General features: G+C 29.6%; 1 protein-coding gene across 1 annotated transcript in view; it reads left to right on the top strand.

The window, feature by feature from the left end:
- Positions 1–2966: 2966 nt before the first annotated feature.
- LOC129963959 (orexin receptor type 2-like) overlaps positions 2967–20457 on the top strand; it is a 259135-nt gene continuing 241644 nt past the window's right edge. The window contains exon 1 of the mRNA XM_056078589.1: positions 2967–3295. Coding sequence (XP_055934564.1) covers positions 3271–3295 — 25 coding nt within the window. The 5' untranslated portion in view covers positions 2967–3270. The remainder of the gene's footprint in view (positions 3296–20457) is intronic.

Below are 20457 nucleotides of genomic sequence, written 5' to 3'. Positions count from 1 at the left end.
TTAGAGGTTTCTGTGATCTATGGATTCTGAATGTTTAAATTTAGGAGAGTTAATACAAAAAAAAAATAAAAGGATCCTTTTTTAAATTTACGGCATCTTTGCTAGAGTACTTAAAAAATTATATGCCGGCGTCCTGGCATAGGGGTAGCGCGTCGTCCCCGTGATCTGGGCGTCCTGGATTCGAGTCCCGGTTCGGGCATGGTTATTCTTCCTCTGTTTTATCTGTGAGATGTGTGAATGTGCCCCCCTGTAAAAAGGGGTTGTGCAAGGGAGTGTGATGCATGGGTAGCAAAATCGTATTCTTAGCCCTAGTTGGCGCTACTATAAAAACAAGAGCCGCTCTCTCTTGGCTTAAAATCGCTGACTTCTCTCAGCGGGCTTGTACATGGCAAGTGCCGTCAGAAACAACAACAAAACTATATCAAAAAATATTTACAAATTTCTTCATATAAAATTAAATCCGTATTCCTTAAAAAATTGGTGCAGTTCTTTTTTTTTGGCGAAATAAAAGTAAATTTATATAATTTATTGAATTGAATTGAAATTTCAAACTTTTATTCAATTTCACATTTAGAACAAATTTATTATTTATTATTTAAAAATATCGTTAATATTGTTATAACAGTATACAAATTACATAAAAAATAAATTCTAGTTTTTATGAATCTTAAATAAACCATTTGGTTTATTTAAATTTAATTAAGGAATTTTACTGCATATTATTAAACATTATGTGAAGTACTATAACATAGTTCTAGAAACGTTTTGGAAAACAAAAAAACAATGAAAGGATAATCAGTTAAAGCATCGAATCAAATACTTTAGGAACAAAATGTAACGAATAGGCCTTTTATAGAACATTAAAGTAAGATTAATTTGGATGCAAGCAACCAATCTTCTAATCTATCCAGAATCAAAAGAACAAAATCTGGAAAAATGCGGGAGCATTTATAAAATTACTTAGAACCCAAATGCGAGCAGTTGGAGTGCTTTTTATTTTTACTTATCAAAAAAGGAAGTGAAAGAAAACTTTTTCTTACTTATTGAATGAAGTTTTCTTTTTATACTGCCATACAGGAGTACTACGAGAATGTTAAACCATTTTATGTTATTGGAATACATTTACAATCCGTGTGTCAAGTGATGTCAGTAACACTAGAGCATTCCTTAGATACTTCAAATTAACGATGGTTAAATAATCAATAGAAAAAAAATCCAGAAGCTCCATTTTTTTTCTTGAGAAACTTTATCAACAGCAAACAAAATAGTGCGATTAATAAAAAAAGACTATTAGTTTAAATCAAAAGTCTGGAAATTTTATTGACGCGATTAAAGAAAATGTCATAAGTTGATGTTCGAAGGATGTTCCTAAAGTGTACGACTACTCAGAACTTTTTTTACACTCTAATGTGCATCTTTCAAGAAAAAGATGGACAAAAGACCCGATATCGTAGTACAAATTAAACATGATGTGATAATAACTAGATGATATGCAGAGTTGTCCATGCCTTATGTATTTATAAAATTATTTATACTACTTTTTGATTATATATTTTTAAAAGTTGGGAGGTAACCAGAAATATAGAGGAGAATCACACTTTAACACGGATTTAAATTTGACTGTTGTTTCTATTTGACACTTTTTATCGAATTAGATGTTCTCTGTTCTATAGTTCAGATACTGCAATGAAATAATCATATAATTAAATAAGAGTTGTCAGTCATCGACGTCAGTAATTTTGGCGAACATCTCCACTAAACTATGTGCCCCGATCCTGAATGAAGTCGAAGATTAGAATGGGTTCAGTTCAGTTATATTAACGCCCCGTTTTAAAGCAATACTAGGGCTGTTTTGGGACGGACTTTGCAATTTGGTAGTCAGATAACAAGGACGACACCTGAACGAGCCCTATCCAAACTTGCACACCACACCAGCGGGAGGCCGTTTGTCCCCGACGAATTTAACGTGCATCAGAACCCTCCTATATGACGATCCTTGGGTGAAATCGGATCTGAAACCTAAAACTTTCTGACTTTGAAGCCGAGAACGTATCACTAGGCCACCAAGGCCGAAGATTAATGTGGCTTCATGACAGTCTCAGTTTGGTGACCGCAAGGATGCGGGTTCGAGTCTTATTCAAAAGGAGATAGGAAGTAAATACTGTCCTGGATAGTATTAAATCTATCGTAGACCATCTATTCTCGTCTTGATATGCAGCGGAATTTTGCGAGTTAGAGAGAGATTTACAGTCTGAGATGACTTCTTTGTCATTTGAACATGATTAAAAATTTCTAGCGACCTCAATCTCAACTAGCTATACACCTCAATGAAACAACTAAAAATAACGTGATAATATAATTAAAATTAGTTAAAATTCGAATGGATCTTTAGAATCCAATTTGAAGCTTTGGAAACATTTGCAGAAAGTTTTTTTATCGTCTTCTATATTAATATTTAAAAAATTTTCTTCGCTATGTAAATGTAAAGTTTCAGTTATAAAATTAAAAATTAAGTTTATTTTATGAAATTTTTTTCTCTTCAAATTAATAAAGATAAAATTTTCAGGAATTATATTTATTCGCTATAGTCTCAAAATTTGGGCCATTTCATGAATCTCATCCCATAATTTTCTTGAAACATTTTATTTATTATAAATTAAGGTCTATTTCAATCTTTAATCTAAATTAATAATATCTTTACTTAAAAACTTTTTCGATAATAATTTCTTATGTTAAGGAAAATGTTTTCTTTATAACCTCTCATTTAATACATTTTTTTCGATATACTGAGATTATTTTTTAACTTCTTTAATAGAAAAGAAAGAAAAAAAACTTAGAATTTTGTTAAAACATGAAAAAAATATTTCGACAAGATTGATGACACACAGAAATTAATAGTCGATACTTGGAATTCGCTGTTTCTTTGAAGCAATTAATTTTATTGCAAAGTGTCGGCTATTTGTTTGTTTGTTTTTACCGGTCTCTCACAGGTGGGCGTTCTAGAGGTCGCTGTATGCACCGCCACCCACAATCCCTGTTGAAAGAGCCACGAGAGTGAAGCGATGCCAGAACAAGCATCGATAACTGACTGAGAAAGTTCCGAACAATTCGCAACATTTCGCGCCACGCGGTGTGCTGCCAGATTCATTGCCGCTAACATGCAGTTGAAAAGATGGGTGATCGTTTGCAGTTTTGCGTGACTTAAGTTCATGTTCGGAAGAATTTATGAATTAGAATATTTTTACCAACACGTTTTTGCAGTAAAGAAAAATGGATGCGAAAGTCGACGGTTCTGGTGAGTACCGAAGTTTATTTCAAGTTGCTACTTTCTCTTAAAAAAGTTTAAAAGAAAGTTTTTGAGTGAAATACGATTATAGTATGCATTTTTGGAATTTTTGTTCGAGCATTCACAGCATGAAATCTCTAAAAAGTTTCAAGTTTATAAGTTTGAAATTTTTCAAGTAAAGAGAACTGACATTTCCTTTTTTTTTTTTCATTTGTCAATAGAAGTTTTCCATTTTATTTATAGTAAATTTAGATGACATTTATGTAATAAAGAAAGCATTAATGGAATGTTTTAACTTCTCCAAAATTCTAGCTTTCTTTTCAATGAATTTATTTTTAATAATCTGTCATGACAACATGTTTTTAGTGTAAATTTTTCTTGGTATAAATCAATTTCATTTTGTTTGCATCTTATAGCAATTTGATTTAGAAATCTTCAACTTGCAAAAATAAAATATTACTTGGATCTTGAATTCAAACTGATTTTAAATAAGATAAAAATTAGCTTTCTGTATCGGACATCAACGTTTGATGCTTCATTTTAATTTAAGTACTCAAAACTTTCTTGGGATATATTTTTTTCTTTACAACGTTCTCTTTTTTAAATTTATGAAAGTTATTTAAGAAAAACAATTCGTAGATTTTTAACAATTTGAAACTACGAATGAGACTTTTATTATCATTATTATTTTATGATTTTGAGAAATTAAGTTAAATTAAGCATAAGTAAAACAATTAAAATTTTGTTTTACTTATGCATATAATTACTCTATCAAAATTGTACAACAGTTCAAACCGACTTTCTTCAAATGAAAAGTTTTGTACCCAACCCAATATGATGGACGTATGGAATATAAGAACATAATTTTTAATATAATATCGATTATCTTATTGATTTACTTTTGTTTATAACAAAATTTTAAAAAATTCGAATCAGAAGTTAAAATTAAATCTGCTAAATTTTGATAACAATTAAAAAATACTAAACCAATTTTAAAATAAAAGGCTACATCAACAATTATAAAATATTTGTATGTGATTTATGATTGAGAGGTATTATATTAAATTGTTTTTAAAATGTTGTGTTTTTTAATGGAAAATTAGATGCATGTCTGAACTAAAATTAAATGTAATATTACAAAATTGATGGAACTATTTTTAGCAACTAATAATAACAGGTAGGCTATTTACCGTGTGGATAACGATTAGCATTGTCGGAATAAGATACTAAATCCCAATAAAATACTTTAGAGCAATTTTCATTTAATGTAAGGAGACCTAAATATTAAATTATGATAAATAAATGAAGAATTTCTGTTCTTAAAATGTAGTTGTTCACTTTACAAAATAATAACTTATGTTAAAACATTTGTTTTTTTTATTTGTTATTGGATTTTTTTGATAACATTTTGCGATTAACAAAGGTAGATAATCTCGGTCACATTTTATGATATTGTATAATTTTTCGTGCCACTTCTAAAAACTTTTTTGCTACTTGAACTAATCATAGAAGCAATCAATGCATAATTTTATGCTAAAATAAAATAGCACGATCGTAAATGACGCGGCACTCCCTTATAGAAAATAATAGGAAAGAAATAAGATGAAAGAATGGCGAAGAATATTGGAATTGACGCGTCATTCCACGTCTCACTCCTTAGAGAAGTAGAATGTCGATAAGTGGTAATTCTTGGGATATTGAAATGAACAATTTGAAATTGCCCTGGGTATTGAATAAAGCAGTCTTTGTTAATAACACACACACAAAAAAGCAAGAATAATGGTGTGCGATAAATTATTGGGAAAGCAGACACCCTAGTATTTACCAAACTGTTTTGTTTTTATGATGCAGTAGTGATCCGATGAGTGGATCATTTTTTAGAGAAAGAAAGACTTGGCTCTAACAGATGCAACAGACGCACGCATACGCCCACAGAAAACATGTCCCTATTCCACAAAGATCTATCATGTACTTGGGTATGGTGTACTACGAATTCGTATCTGACGATCTTCAATAATATGGTAAGGGAAATTAAATTGTGGGATATTAAAATCCCAAGTACCATTTGAACATGCTTAAATATTTAGAGGTTCGATCAAAAATACCATTCATGTAACTTTAAAATAGGTTATTCCAGCAAATATACATCCATGATAGAATACCTTATGTTATGGCTACAGTAGGCTCAGAACTCTTTAAATCCATTCTTTTAAATGCTGACACGGAACAAGGAAATAAACATTGTCTTAAAGTCTTGGCACTTGAATTTGGTTTAATTTCATGATTAGTTGATAAAGGGAACATAAGAAACAGGAATAATAAATATATTTGAACCTTTGTTTGCGAATAGGGATTGCAATATCGGACCAAAAGTTCATACCGGTATTCAGTATTTTTTAAACTTTAATATAGAAGTTTTAGAAAAAGAAAGAGAAATAGGTGTTACTTTGTTTTATTTACCACTTTTATGAGAGAGTGTAAATATTACAAATAATAATTTCTAATTTATAAATTATAAGAGTATATAAAGATTCACAAAAAAGTAAAGGAACATCTTATTTATATCATAAAAGAGGGTAAATATCACTGTTCAGTCTGTGGTACTATTACACATTTTTGAAATGTGATCTTATAAAAAAAATAATGCAACCATTGTACTGTCATTAAGTCTGGAACGTAATTTTGTGAAAAATTACTAGCTGTCGAAAATACTCACTCTTTCGACATCTACGCTAATTGGTGGTACTGTTAGCAATGTGCGATATACTTTTTCGAAAGATTTACCTCTAAATCCCTCATCTTCAAATAAATCGATTTCTCTTCGGATGGTTTTGGATATAGCTGATTTCTGTATTGTATTTTGGTTTGTTGATTTTTTTTTTATTTATCGCTAATTCTAATTTTTGTTCAAGAAACAATACCTTTTCACTATCGATATTAGTGTCATTATAAACTTCGATAACTGTACCAAATTCTTCTGAATGTGAGTTTGTGGGTAAAAAATTTTAAGAAAATTTACTATAAACTTGATCAGATTTGAATTGGTTAGTCTCTTTTCTTTTCATTTTAAAAATTATTATAATTATGTAAATACCATAAGACAGTCTGTATTACTAATTATCTGTAATGTTAATGTCTCATAAAACCGCGAGTCTTCATTGTCAAATCTCCTCCTTTCATCTTCCCGCTCATCCCTATTTTGTCGAATTAAACCCATCCTAAAGCACGCGCAAAAGCGTGGAGGGTTTTGCAATTCCTTGTCAAACAGTATTTTATCTCTTCTCTTTATTGCAATTATTCTCTTTATTCTACGATGCAACTTTGTATTCACAGTCTAATTAATTGCACCAGTTAGGGAGACATAAAAACAAAAACATATACTATTTGACTATGTTGGCGATCGCTGAACTTATAGTGGAGATAATTTTAAAAATTTCTAGTGAATACGGAAAAACCGGCATTTAAACTTGTGAATACCGGCATTACAAAATTGTACAAACGGCTCAGTATACCGGTATTCAGTATCGCGGTATTGTAATCCCTATTTGCGAGTGACAGTTTAAATTAGAAGATCGCAAAAACAGGATCCAGAGCATTTTTCCAATAATTTAAAGAGCATCTATTAAGTAATGTTGCGAAATTGCGATTTATTGATATTGCTGCGAAAGCTCACTAGGCCTCAGTGACTTCTGACAGTTGAAAAGTGATAGCATCCGACAGATTTCAAAGAACTGATTATTTTTTCAAGATAATTATTTCTACTTTTACATTCTTGTGTTTGTAGAATTAAAAATAATATAATCGTATAAACTCGGCCTTGATTTTTACGAATCACCACATTGCATTCTTTATTTTTTCCAACATTTTCAGAACTGTATGTATGTGAAAGCCACAATTTAAAATTAAAACGGGTAACATCCAATATCTAAACCCAAAATTGAATTCTATATCAAATTTTAGTTCAATTCTATCAAAGCAATGACGACCCATTTGTGTGAATGTGGGGAAATAACTTAGAAAAAAAGATTGAAATAATTTAAATGAAAATTATTTAATAATAAATAATTTTTTGTCTTTAATTGATAAAGTAAACTGACAAAGGGAAAACTTATTTTTCCATTTGAATTAAGAGTTTATTATGAGTTTATTAAAATTATTGACCACTTTTAACAACATCTCGCCAACATTTTGCTTTTTGATCAAAAATCATTTGCTTTTCTCATAAAATTGTTTTTTCATCTTCTAACATAATATTTTATTGAGGATCGAGATAATAAAATGATTTCGATGACAAGTTGTTCAAAATATGTTTACTGATCCAGAATACTTATCTTTCATGAATGGAATGTTTCAAGCATCCTTTTAGATTTCTTGATAGAAATTTGTTGAATGGTATGTAAATACAGTCTGTAACGATATTTTATTATTATAATGTTCGCGAGCACTTTACAGAGTATTTGAAGAAAAAATGTTGAGCATTTAGATATGGGATATAAATTATTAGAAAAAGAACAGTGACTGAAATATGTTACTCTTTTAACATTTCATAAAGACGAATCTAAAGATTAAGATTTTTATACTATAGTACACAACAATGCGAGCAATTTATGCGAGTTATTATGATGAATAAACTTTATAATATCCCAAGCAATTTAATTTATTTATTGTTACGTTAATATTTGAATGGTAAATGATGGAAGTGCCAAAGAAAATCAAATATGGTTTTAAATATTAAAATGTAAAATGAACAATAATTTATAAGTGGTAGATGCGAAAGTGCTTTTTTGATTCCGAATGAATTCAACAGAGCGTGTAAAGCGATTATTAGGGTAACGAGCCAAAAAATTCATCTTAATTATTTATTTTATTCATTTTATTATTTATTTATTGATTCATTATTTGTTATTTCCTAACTTTTGGCTCTTATAAAACTCAACATTTTAAAAATTCTATTAATTTTGATGTATCACTATTAAATGCAGTAATACATTTAAATTATGCGAATACTTTTTTAAAATTCTTAATATTACAATTGTTTGAATGAATTCACATTTTTGAATGAACATTTTTATTAGGGGCTACTACTGTATATAATTAAATCCCATAAGATACATTTAATGTTTCACTATTTTTAGAAAAGTTATAGTAATATTCATAAAATAAAGGTTTATTCATACGCTATATTTTTGAATGGCAATTATGCGAAAAGTCGAGAAAGAATTCTGTATAATCTCTACTTATAATAAAGATGTGTGTTTATGTATGTTGGCGCTCTGTAGGCCAAATGACTTGATTAAATTTAATTCAGATATAATTTGCTGGGAATGTGATTCTTGGAGTGCGTTTTTAAAAATTTTAATTAGAAATCTAATTAATTTGAATTTAAGCTAGAATTTGATGTTTTGTCATGAAAAATTCCGTAAATATTCCCATACAAAAATGATTTTTACATCGTTTTAAAGTGCAAAAATGTCTTTTCAAGGATACCAATTTAATTAAAGTAAAATTATTTAATTTAAATTTAATTATCTTTTAAATATATTAAGTATATTTCATAAAAATATTTTTATCGTTGCGTATGAAATTGAAACCATTTTCTCCGTTTCATCATATATTTAATCGCATGATTTTCTTCCATTGTTAAAAACTAAAGTAATACTGTTAAATATTTACGTAATTTACAGGACGAAAAAAAAAGTGAAGTTACAATACCTTTAAATTTAGAGATGAACAGGACATAATAGTACTATGATACTACGAAACTGGTCTTCATTAAAAAACTCATATGTGTAATTAACAGAACGTTAGTAAAACTATTAAAATAGCCCAGATTAAATATCTGTCAATTTGATGGAATCATGGATATGAAGTTTTATCTAAAAGAGCTAATTAAAATGAAATATAACCAATATCTTCGACGAATCAGCTGGTCGCCAAAAACGACTACTTTTTAATATGCTGTAATAATAAGAAAAAACAATATTTTTCCATAATGTATGAAGCAGAATAAATTGATTTGTGATAAAGTCGAAGTGCCCGTTAGAAATTAAAGAATTCGAATGTCTGTGCATCGATTTCATTCTGAATTGGAATACTTTCTAATTAACTTTAATGTACGATTTGACGTTTAAGTCCTGAGAAGACGCCTTTAAATTCATTTACACCGCGCTTGGTCAGCACATCTTCATTCCATAATAAATCCTAGAACCCTTTTCAATTTATATTTCTTTTTATTATGGTATATCTTTGAAGTTAAAAGCGTTAAATATCATGATGCCAAATGTATTGATTGTCTGGTTAGAATCCGAATGTGTTGAACTTCAGATTGATATAGGATTTTAACTTTGATTTTGGCATCTTGCCTTTTTTGGCTCGAATGGAGCGACACCTTTTGAGTAATGGTGAGTTTGAAATTGTTTGAATTGCATTCACTTGGTTGTATTATTTCATGGTTTAAAGTTAGAAACTTTTTTTAAAGAAAGTGCTGCCCAAATGATATAATATGATATAATATTTGTATTTTTATAACACTATTGGGTAAATTATTTTGAACAGGAACATTTTGCAAATGTGAATTTTTCTGAACTGCTAGCTTTCTTATATCTAAAGAATACAAGAATGATACATTGGTTTAAAACTGTTTATATAATGGGATTGTTTGAAATTCCTTAAAATAATATATACTGGGATTATATTAATTTAACGGCATTTTTTTTTCTTTTGGAAATTCAATTAAATACCCCACATATTTTAAGTCGAATCACTTTTGTTCCTTTGCTTTTTATTTACTGAATTCTTCTACTGCTTACGTAGCTAAGAAGGTATTAATTATCGAAATTATTTTAATTTTTCCATATCTAACTGAAGCAAAGCAAATCTATATTTTCCCTTTGTTGGATTTGATTAAGTAAAATACGCTTTGTTTTACTTTTACTAATTCTTATCATAATGGATTATCAAAATAATTTTTTTGACTGATGAATTATTTTCTTTCTTGATGTATTTTGCTTTCAGAGGTTTTTTTCTTATGAATGCGATAGATTCCTTTTTTTTAAATTAAATTGAAATTATGCCAGTGAAAATTTGTTTGAATAGCATGTTTCCAAACTTAACTCGCATAATCTGAAATTATTTTTCATTTTATGATTAGCAAATTTTGATATGTTAGAATAGTTAATAAATACTGGATTAAAAATATTAAATTTATGTTTGGCGATGCAATCAATTTTGTTTAGAATCGTGTGACAAGACGAAAGTCAAGGGGGGATTCAGTGAAAGGGGATTTCACTGAAAGGTCCGCGAATAAATATTCAAACTAAATCTGCCAAAGAAACTGTAGCATCATCATTTTTGTGAGGTTTCGGAAATGAACCTTTCTTATCTTACAATGGATCGAAATTCTTTTCCCAAATGACTCCATTACAGTATCAAAAGAGGAAAGTCACCCAAATAATTAAAAATCGTAAAACTTCTAATTAAAATAATTGCGACTGATTCAATAAAATAATTAAAACGATAAGTACTTTTTAGAATATAAGGATAATTCACTTCTCTGATGAAGGAAGCGATTTAATTTCTTCTCTAGAAAAAGAAATTCTACAAATATAATAAAACATTATGTCGTCTTATTCTGTTCCTTAAATCTTGAAGAATATGGTAACTGCAGTATCCTTGAATATCTGTAGTTTGCTTGATTTTTGGAATAAGCTACTCATTTTGAAGCCATTTAAAGAGCGTCTGACGTTGTTCCGAGAATTTTGAAATCCAGTTGCAGATAACTTCTGAATGTCATCACCGCATTCTTAATGTTCATACAGTCTAATGTGATGAAACTGAACAGTTACGATTATTACATGAAGACTCAATATCTCGCTTTCTACCAGTACAGGAACTGCTTACAAATTGAACATTTTGCTCCACTGTAAGTGAGTTGAAACTTTGTAGGTGAATGAAATTTGTGGAAGGAACAGTTGCTTTAAAGAGGTAATACATATCAAATGGTAGCTTCACAGACGACACATTAAATGCGATTTGTAATGAATGCGATAATGTATTAAAATCTGTAATAAAATTCAAAGTAGCTTTGTAGTATTTGTCTGATTTAATACGTTTTTATTGACTCGCTTTCTGTTTTATCTGTTCGATGCAAATTTTTCAATTGCTATTAAATTAACAATTCGATAACCTAGAGAAATTATTTAGAAATGGATGAAAATGCAATATTAGCTTGCTTTCTTGCCTTTCTTGTATTTCTTTATGTTAATTTGTCTATCTAGTACAACTTTTGCAATCGATTGAAACCTTTATTACCGATAGATGGCGCCCTACGAAGTTGTTAGCTCATCGAGAAGTTATTTTAAAACTTATCGCAATTTCACTCATACAAAAAAAAAAAAAAAAAAAAAAAAATATTAAAAAGTATAAAATAATTTAACCTAGATCTATCTAGATTTGTAATCCTACACATTTTCCTGAAAAATTGTAATTGTGAATTTTAAAAATTCAGATTCACAAATTTTTAGGACAATCTGTACAGAGTTTCAAATCGGTGATAGGTAAAATCTTATCCTTTTTGGCCCTTTTTAAAAACTTGAAACAGTAAAAAAATTTTAAAAATATTTATCATTATATAGATGTAAAACCTCGCTTTTAAAAGTAATAAAGCAATTGAAACCGAAAAAAAAAATAATAAAGCTTGTAAAGTATCTAGAATGTCTAAAAAAATACAAACTCTATCGATTCATTATTCTGCAAATAGGAATTTAAATTTCTTCGTCACAAAATATGGCTTTTTCTATTATGTATATCTCATGCTAATCTGATTATATTTGATAATGCAATGCTACTCTCCTTAAAGTAAAACTATTCTAAATACGAGAAGAGTTTTCGTAGGACACAATTCCGCTGTATTTTTTCCGGAGAGAAAAGAAGGTATAATTAGTCTATAGTTTTTATGTGATTCAAAAAGTAGATATGGATTCATTCTGTATTCTGTAAGAACCTAAATGCTTTTTTCCCTACTATGACTATAAAAAAATCACCTGGTCGATGCACTCGAGCAACAAATAATTGCCTTTGGTGGCACCGTAGGGACTTCGCGCTCAATTAAACTCATTCCAGTAGACTTCTTGTGGAGATAACTCAAAGAACAGATGTATGAGATCTCTTCGACGATGCTGCAGGAGATGACGCCGATGCTTGTAAATATTTTTTGTCTGATGTCTTGTGAAACGTATAGGAAGATTCAGTTCCTTTCTTAGATATATATTGCGGCTGCTGGAAATGTGAATTGTGGATCTATGTAGAACGTGCTTTATGTTTTTTTGTAACATAATAATTTTGGAAATCGTTGTAAACAAATGAATGAACGATATATTCATTTTATTCTCAGCACACATGCCTGCATGGTACTCTTTTATCCATAAAAATTGATATAATCTCCAGCTTTTAATTGAACGTTTTATTATTCTTTTTCAAATTTTGAAAAATTCAGAATTTATAGTTGAAATGCTGTAAGGTACCTCAGTATTTATATACCTTATTACATTACAGCAAGTTGTTAGCCTTAGTCTCCTTTTTTCATAGTTCTAGCTGATTTAATTTGCAAGTTAATGGATCTGTAAAGATAAAGGCAGTTGCAACGAAAATGCCTATTTAATGCTATGTCAACTTTATATTAATTGTCATATTATGTATTATCAGATTTTTTCTCAATTTTCACATGAAAGTTTTAGGTTCGGGACTTGATTCCCCGGTTTAATATATTTGCGACACATTTACCACTTGCGGTGGTAAAGAATTCACAGGATTGCGTGCCTCACTATGTATTTTGCAACGAGGTCATACAAAGTATCCAATAACTTACAGTAATCAGAAAAAGATTTCTACCTTCTAAATGAATTGTCGATCTAAGACTACGTTCCTGCACACTGAGTTCCAGTAAATAATTTGCTAAAGAGTTGCGAACATCATATTTACTTCTGATTGTCTACCGAAGTTTGTAGCACGTCGTTGGCGATTCTGTGATAAAAGTACCTCGATGTTTCATGCACATTAACCAATCGTAGTGGCCAGACATTTTTAATACTTGCTAAAACAGCCCACTGTAACTCGCAGCGAGGCACTTAAAGTATCCGATGTCTCAGAGGAAGCAGAAAAAGATTTATATCTTCTAAATGAATTAATTTTCGACTTAAAATTGTGTTCCGTTAAACTGTGTTCTAATAAACAATCTGCAGAAAAGACCAGTTTAGAACCAGTGTTCAGAGAGAAAGTTGTTTCTGTACATTCACGGTTTGAGTTTTTCCCTCCTCACATCTCACCTCATTCTTAAAAAGCTATTGACTTAAAACTTCACGAAGCGTTTTCCTTAGGACTCCGTTTAAGATTAAAAAACGACGTTTGCTGCTTTTTCACGAAACGGCATAGTAAAAATCTGAAACAAGTTAAACTTTTTTAAAATATTTTTTTCCAAGTGAAAAATAAAATAATAAAAACTGTTGTTGGTCAAATGTATGCGTTATGTAAATGAGGACTCTTTCAATGTAAAAGAATCATGGGGAAACCTTTTAATACCATGAATATCTTAAAGGCAATATAAAAAAAATCAAGGAATTAAATGGAAAAAATATTTCCAAAAGCTTTTTATAAGAATTCAATGATATTATTTTATAAAAAGATTATACTCCCAACTAGGTTTTCTTATTTTTTCCTTTTTTTTTAATGTTACTAAATACTCATATATAAAGGTTTCTTTAAAAATATCTAGAACTCAATTATTATATATTAATAGATTTTTATATTTATACATTATTATTCGGTTCTGTTCTTAGGTTCATATTAAAATAGCTTTTGGATATTTGTTGCAGGTTTGATAACTTTTAATTCCTTTAATTTTTTTTAACATCATAATATCTCTTAAAATATTTAGGAAATCATTCTGATACGTTTAAGCGATCTAATAGCTACAGGAGGAATTTGAATCAATATATTTCAATCCATTAAATTCTAATTGCGTGTTTTAATAAATGAAATATTTGAAATTAATTCAGCAAAAATATTCAGAAACTATTTAAAATGTTTCAAGTTTCGTTTAAGAACAATTAGATTAATAATTAACAATTTTTTTCTCTAAATCTTTTGTTTTATTAATCATTATAAAAACTTTTACGTTTTTAAATATTTTTAAAAGGAATAAGTAAGAAAAGATTCGATCCAAAATAATTTCATTTTTACTTTGCTAATATACCAATGAAAATGTTATTTCATAGTTACATTTAAATTATGTTGACATCGTGGATTAATTAAAGAATTTAATTTATTTGAAATAGAAATTTCTATTCAATTTTACTTGAATGGAAATTTATTCAAATATGCATACATGCATTGGGAACAAAATGCTTTGTAATTCATGCCAATAATTATTGGCCAACATTTTACAAAGAAAAGGGAAGCAAAATCTTGCCAAAAGTTTCTTGTATTAAGAAATTAAAACCAAAACCATTACAAGAACGCAAGAAAGTGGATCAATCGTCATTCTGCAAAAGTTGTTTTTCATTTTTTCCAAGACTTTCATATTTCCAAATAATTTGAATCAAAAATAACTCAGACTATTATTGGCTTCTAAGAATTTACCGCAGACAAATTATACGCGAACAAGACTTTTTGGCAATAAAATTGCATTCTGGGTTTGATAAAATACAACAGAAACATGAATTTGCTTCAAAATGAAATGCAGAAGTTCCTTTTTAAGAATATAATTTGCATTTGAATGAAAGTCGCTCGAAACTCAAGAATGCCATTTTGAAAACTGGATAAATGTATTTTCAAATGGTTTCGGTTCTTCGGATTTATTTCTTACAGAATACAAAATATCTGTTTGGGCCTGAGGTAGAAGATTTTAGAAGTATGAAAATGTTCAATATATCCGATACCTTTTTGTTTCACTTTTGTAAATTTATCCTATTTCTTCTCATGAAATATGTCTTCATAAATAATAACAAATTACTTTTATAGAATTAAAATCGTGTTAGATTCTAATATCAAATCGAAGACACTGTGGTTGGAAAAGTTACCCGTTTAAAATCGTTCTCCACGAATGATTGGAATAAATGACGGAAGTTGTTTTTTTAATAGATAAGGGTTTTTTGAAGTACAATTTTGTATAATAATTCAGATTAGAAATGATTTTGTTGAATGACATTTCACTAAAATTTAAACATACAGATTATTGCTACTTCTGAGTTTTATTCATCAAGATTTTCAAAAGTAGTTTGAATTATTGCATTTTATATTAAGAAATTATTCTTAAATATTGGCAAATTGTGTTCTCTTGATAAATGGGAACATTTTTGCAGTGCATGCATTTCTTTTTAGAATTAATCTCTTTTCTGACAAGTGGAACCTACGAGAATGATCTCCGTGAACTTTGCTCATTTACTCACTGATAAAAAATTTATTCATATCCTCCCCCTCCCCCCCCCAAAAAAAAATTGCGGTCGTTGGACAAGGCCATGGACGCTACGAGTGTTCATATTTTTATTTTCAGAGACGTGTATATGAGCATTCTGCCCGTCGTAGTGTTGTGAAGAAAATTGAGTAGCATTTTCTAAATCTTTATTGGTAGAAAAACAAACATTTTGTATTGAATTACAATTCTAGTACTAAGAGAACATACCAGGCCGGGATAACCTGGTTGGTAGGAGGGATTCGCGTTGATACGCGTCCCTTGGGTTGCGATTTCGAACCCCGCCGGCCGAAGACTCTCCGTATGTGTAGTGACTGGCGCACGTATAAATCTGTCGTGATCACAGAGTCCTCTATGTCGAAAGTAATGCCACTGGGGGTACTGGATCAGGGGTGATCGTTCTCTGATTCAGGTCTAAATTACGATCTGTGAATGAGTAAATGAAATGCATGAATGTAGTCCGCCCGTAAAAAGGGTTGTGACGCGTGTGTAGCTAAACCGTACTCTTGACCCTAGATGGCGCAACTACAAAAACAAGAGACGCATCCTTGGCTTAAAATCACTGCCTTCTAAAGTCAGTGGGCTTGTCTATGTCAAGTCATTAAAAACAACAACAACAGAGAACAAAATGTGCCTTGCAGACTAAAGTCTAAAACGTGGTGATTGTCGAAATCTCGAGTTCATATTTTTAATGATTGAAATACATTCTATAACTTCGTATACAAGAAAAAAAAGAAATAATAGCATATAGAAAGGTTGCGTTTAGTCAAATGGCATGCGCGATTGTATGATTTGACTTTCATTGTATTACGAAGGTTTAATGTCTTTAATAATTTGACTTTTATTCAGTCTGAAATCAATTGTCATTTTTTTGTCTCTTATTTTTTATGAAGTCTGTATGGTTTGTGAAATTTATGTATTTCTGTAATTTGATTGTGCATTTTTATACAGATTGAAATTTGGAATTATCTATTTCAAAATTACGATTGTAATTTATTTCTATTAGAATAGAGTAAACTAAAAGTTAATCAAATTAATAAAACTCTTTTCTGAATGAATTCAAAATTAAAAGAAAAAAAACTCAAGAATATATTTTGTTACAAATAGTTTTTTCTATGATTAAATTCTTTTTTAATTGTTATAACAATTTTTTAAATGTATTATATGTTTTTATATTATGTTATGTTTTATAAATTTTTTAAATTGTTATATTTGTTTTACATTGTTATATTTGTTTTACATTGTTACATTTTTACCTATACTATTCAATAGGTAAATAGATAAAATTAAAATATGATATTGTATTTTTAAATTCATTCTGCGTATTACAGAAGACCAAATGGCATATCCGTCACAAAACACCATAAAAATAATGTACTTTAAATATTATAGGATACGTATAGTTGATCTTATGATAAATAGAAGTGTGATATCAGTTATTCAAAGCGTTCTTGGAGACCATTGTCATTATTGCCTGTTGAAGAAGTCTTGCATAGCCCCAACATCTAGAGATAAATTTCTACCTTTGAGGAATCTGGAGGGAGATTGACCCCTATCCATGTTTCGACTCCAGTTAAACCTTTATATCCAACTTCTTCCTAAAGCGCGAATTTATCAACCCATTTTTAAATATTAGTCATTGAGAGCAACACTTTCTACTTTCTATCGTGTTTCTCAGTCGTTATATATTTTAAACTTTAAGGTTACTAATGAGGAAGCTTATTTATCTTTTTTGTATTATATAATTGTATATTGTAATTTGCATTTGTATTTTTGTAAACAGTGATTATTTAATAACTTCTAAGTATGCTTTATTTTTAAAATTGTACAGTAAAAAATGAATACAAAAAATATATTAGTAAATTCATTTGAAATAAAAAATTTGTTTTGTCAAGATTTAAAAATATAATAATCTCATAGTTTTTTATTTTAAAATGGTACACTTCTTCATTCCATATTTGAAGGAGATATATCTATATATTTATTATCTGTCACATGAAACATATTATCTTGTTATTTCTTTCAGAATGAAACTCGACAGTTGCAAAGAATAAATTATAATCATATGTTGTTGTTTTTTTTTCAAAAATATATAAAATGGTCTACTTCATCCCATATTGATAGTAGAGATACATCCACATATTTATTTTATGATTATCGGTTATTCCGTCAAATTAAATATATTATCTTGCTATTTCTCTCAGAATGAGACTCGGCAGTTGCAAAGGTTCACAGGAAATCAAACATTGCAATTATATTTCCTCATCGATGTCATTATCATTTATCACTATGTTCCATCGCAGCTTTCATATAATTGCTTTTCCTCTATAGCTGACATCAGTTCCTCTCTGTGACAAATGCTAGTTTCTGATAAATAGTAGACAATATTTCAAATATCGCATTTGATAAAATACCTTTATTTTATTCTCTTTAAGGAATTAAAATCTTATGGAGGATGAATCTTTTTATTCTGTTTATAAAAAATAAAATTCAGTTTAAATTTAAGCGATACAAAGCAATTATATAGCATAAAAAAGTATTAATTAGATTTTTTCATACAACCAACGAGCTCAATTTTTTAAATTTTAAAATGTCAAGCCAATATTTAAGGTTGAAGACAATTTATTTTATTTAATGCATTGGCAACTTCTGGCGCATAAAGACATGGATCACATTTGAGATTCAGTCCTTTTTGTCTAATTGTAAGAATTCTGATCTATTGCAATTAAGACATAGAAGAAAAGATCCAATAATTAGAAAAAGATATTAAATAACAGGCATGATTCATAACAATGGGCATGTTAAAAGTTTAACTAAAATCAATACAAATTTTATACTTATATAATGATAATTAGAAATAATAATTATACTTATATATGATAATTAGGGTTTTTTTTTGAGAAATATTTTTATGGGCAAAACTGTTTCTTTTTCTGGAAATGGCTCTCTTTTATTTGTTCAGAATTTTTAATGAAGAAATGAGATGGTCTAATTCTGTAGGATTTATTGACACCTGAATATATAAACAAAATCAACCATTTGAAATATATATATATATATATATATATATATATATGTAATGATATATCTTAATTTAAATTCTAATTAATTTTCTAATATTTATCTTAAATTAGCCCGTGTTAACCTCATTTTAAAATGTTCACTTACTTTCTGATATAAAAAAAATCTTTAATTTATTATTTCTAACAAGCGTTTAAAAGATTACTACCTCCGTTTTTCCCATGCTTTGGACGAAGGGGAAAAAATCATTAACACCTACGCATCTTTATAAAAGATGCCTAAGCTTCCATGGTCTTAGGTTCCCAAAGTGGTCCAGATGGACCCCTAGGGGTCCATAGGAGACCACACGGGGGTCCACGTAGACGTGAAAAGAAAACAGGGGTTCACACGTTGTAAGTGGGGGTCCACGAAAAATTTTCTGGTTTTCATAATAAAGAACAAAAAATTTTGGCTTGGATTTACCTATCAACGTAGGCAGGTAGCATCATTCACTAGGTAGGTACTCAAAAATATTCGAGACTCAGTTCAAACACAGAATTGAATAGAACAATAGATAATAGTACAAGGTGGGGAATAGTGGGAAATTGCGAGAAATTTTTGATAGCGTTTCCCTCGTCATAACTTGTCAAAAGAAGTTTTAGTGCCGTTACCAACCTGTTAACAAAAAAAAAGGAGCAGATTGAACATCACAGAACGGGGAGACTTGAGATTACTTCTTACAAAACTGAAGCCAAATATTGATAATTTGCTGTCAATTCATCAAGTACATCTGTCTCATTAAAAGCATGACTATTTTTTAATGTTGATTTACATTTCAGAGTTCATTGTTGATTTTTTTGTCAATTGTTGATTGTTTGTAATGATAAATGTTTATAATTTTGTATAACTACAAGTATTATTTTAATAAATAGGACACAAGAAAATGTGCTACTTTTTTTTCTTCTTAACAGCCCCAATTTAGGGTGATATTTTTTAGGAGTTTTGGGAATACAGTAGAAATGTAGCAGCAAGGGGCCTACCGAAAATAGTAAAACTTTGAAAGTGGTCCATGAGAAAAAAAAGTTTGGGAACCTCTGGTCTAAATCGTCACGGGCCAAAAAAATCCCTATCAGAATCTGGTAATAAATCCTCTCAATTTCGCTCTCGTCTTCTGGTGCGAATGTAGGCATCGCGCTTTTGTTCCCATTTGAAAATTAAGCCCCCAGTGGTAAAATAAATTGAAGTTGAATATAAATTTTGCCTAGTTAAAAAAATCTTATAATATGGTAATTATATAATAATGTATTGTTTGTTGTTGCTTATGGCACTTGCCATAGACAAGCCCGCTGACTAAGTCACTGATTTTAAACCGAGTTCAAGCATCTGTTTCAGTAGCGCCATCTAGACCTAAGAGTACGTATAAGCTACCCATGCGTCGCAGCCCTTTTCAAGGGGCGGACTTCATACATACATTTCATTCACTCCTCCTCAAATCATAATTTCGATTTGAATCACAGAACGATCGTCTCTGATCCAGTACACTCAGTGGTATTGTCTCGACTTAGAGGACTTTGTGGCTACGAAACTTTCATACGTGCACCAGCTAGCCACCATACGGAGAGTCTTCAATCGGTGAGGTTCGAACTCACAACTCAAGGGATGCGAATTCAATGACCTACCAACCAGGCTAACCCGGCCTTCAATA

Source organism: Argiope bruennichi, chromosome 3 (assembly GCF_947563725.1).
Source record: "Argiope bruennichi chromosome 3, qqArgBrue1.1, whole genome shotgun sequence".
NCBI classification, from domain to species: domain Eukaryota; kingdom Metazoa; phylum Arthropoda; class Arachnida; order Araneae; family Araneidae; genus Argiope; species Argiope bruennichi.
This window is presented reverse-complemented; position numbering and strand designations above follow the sequence as displayed.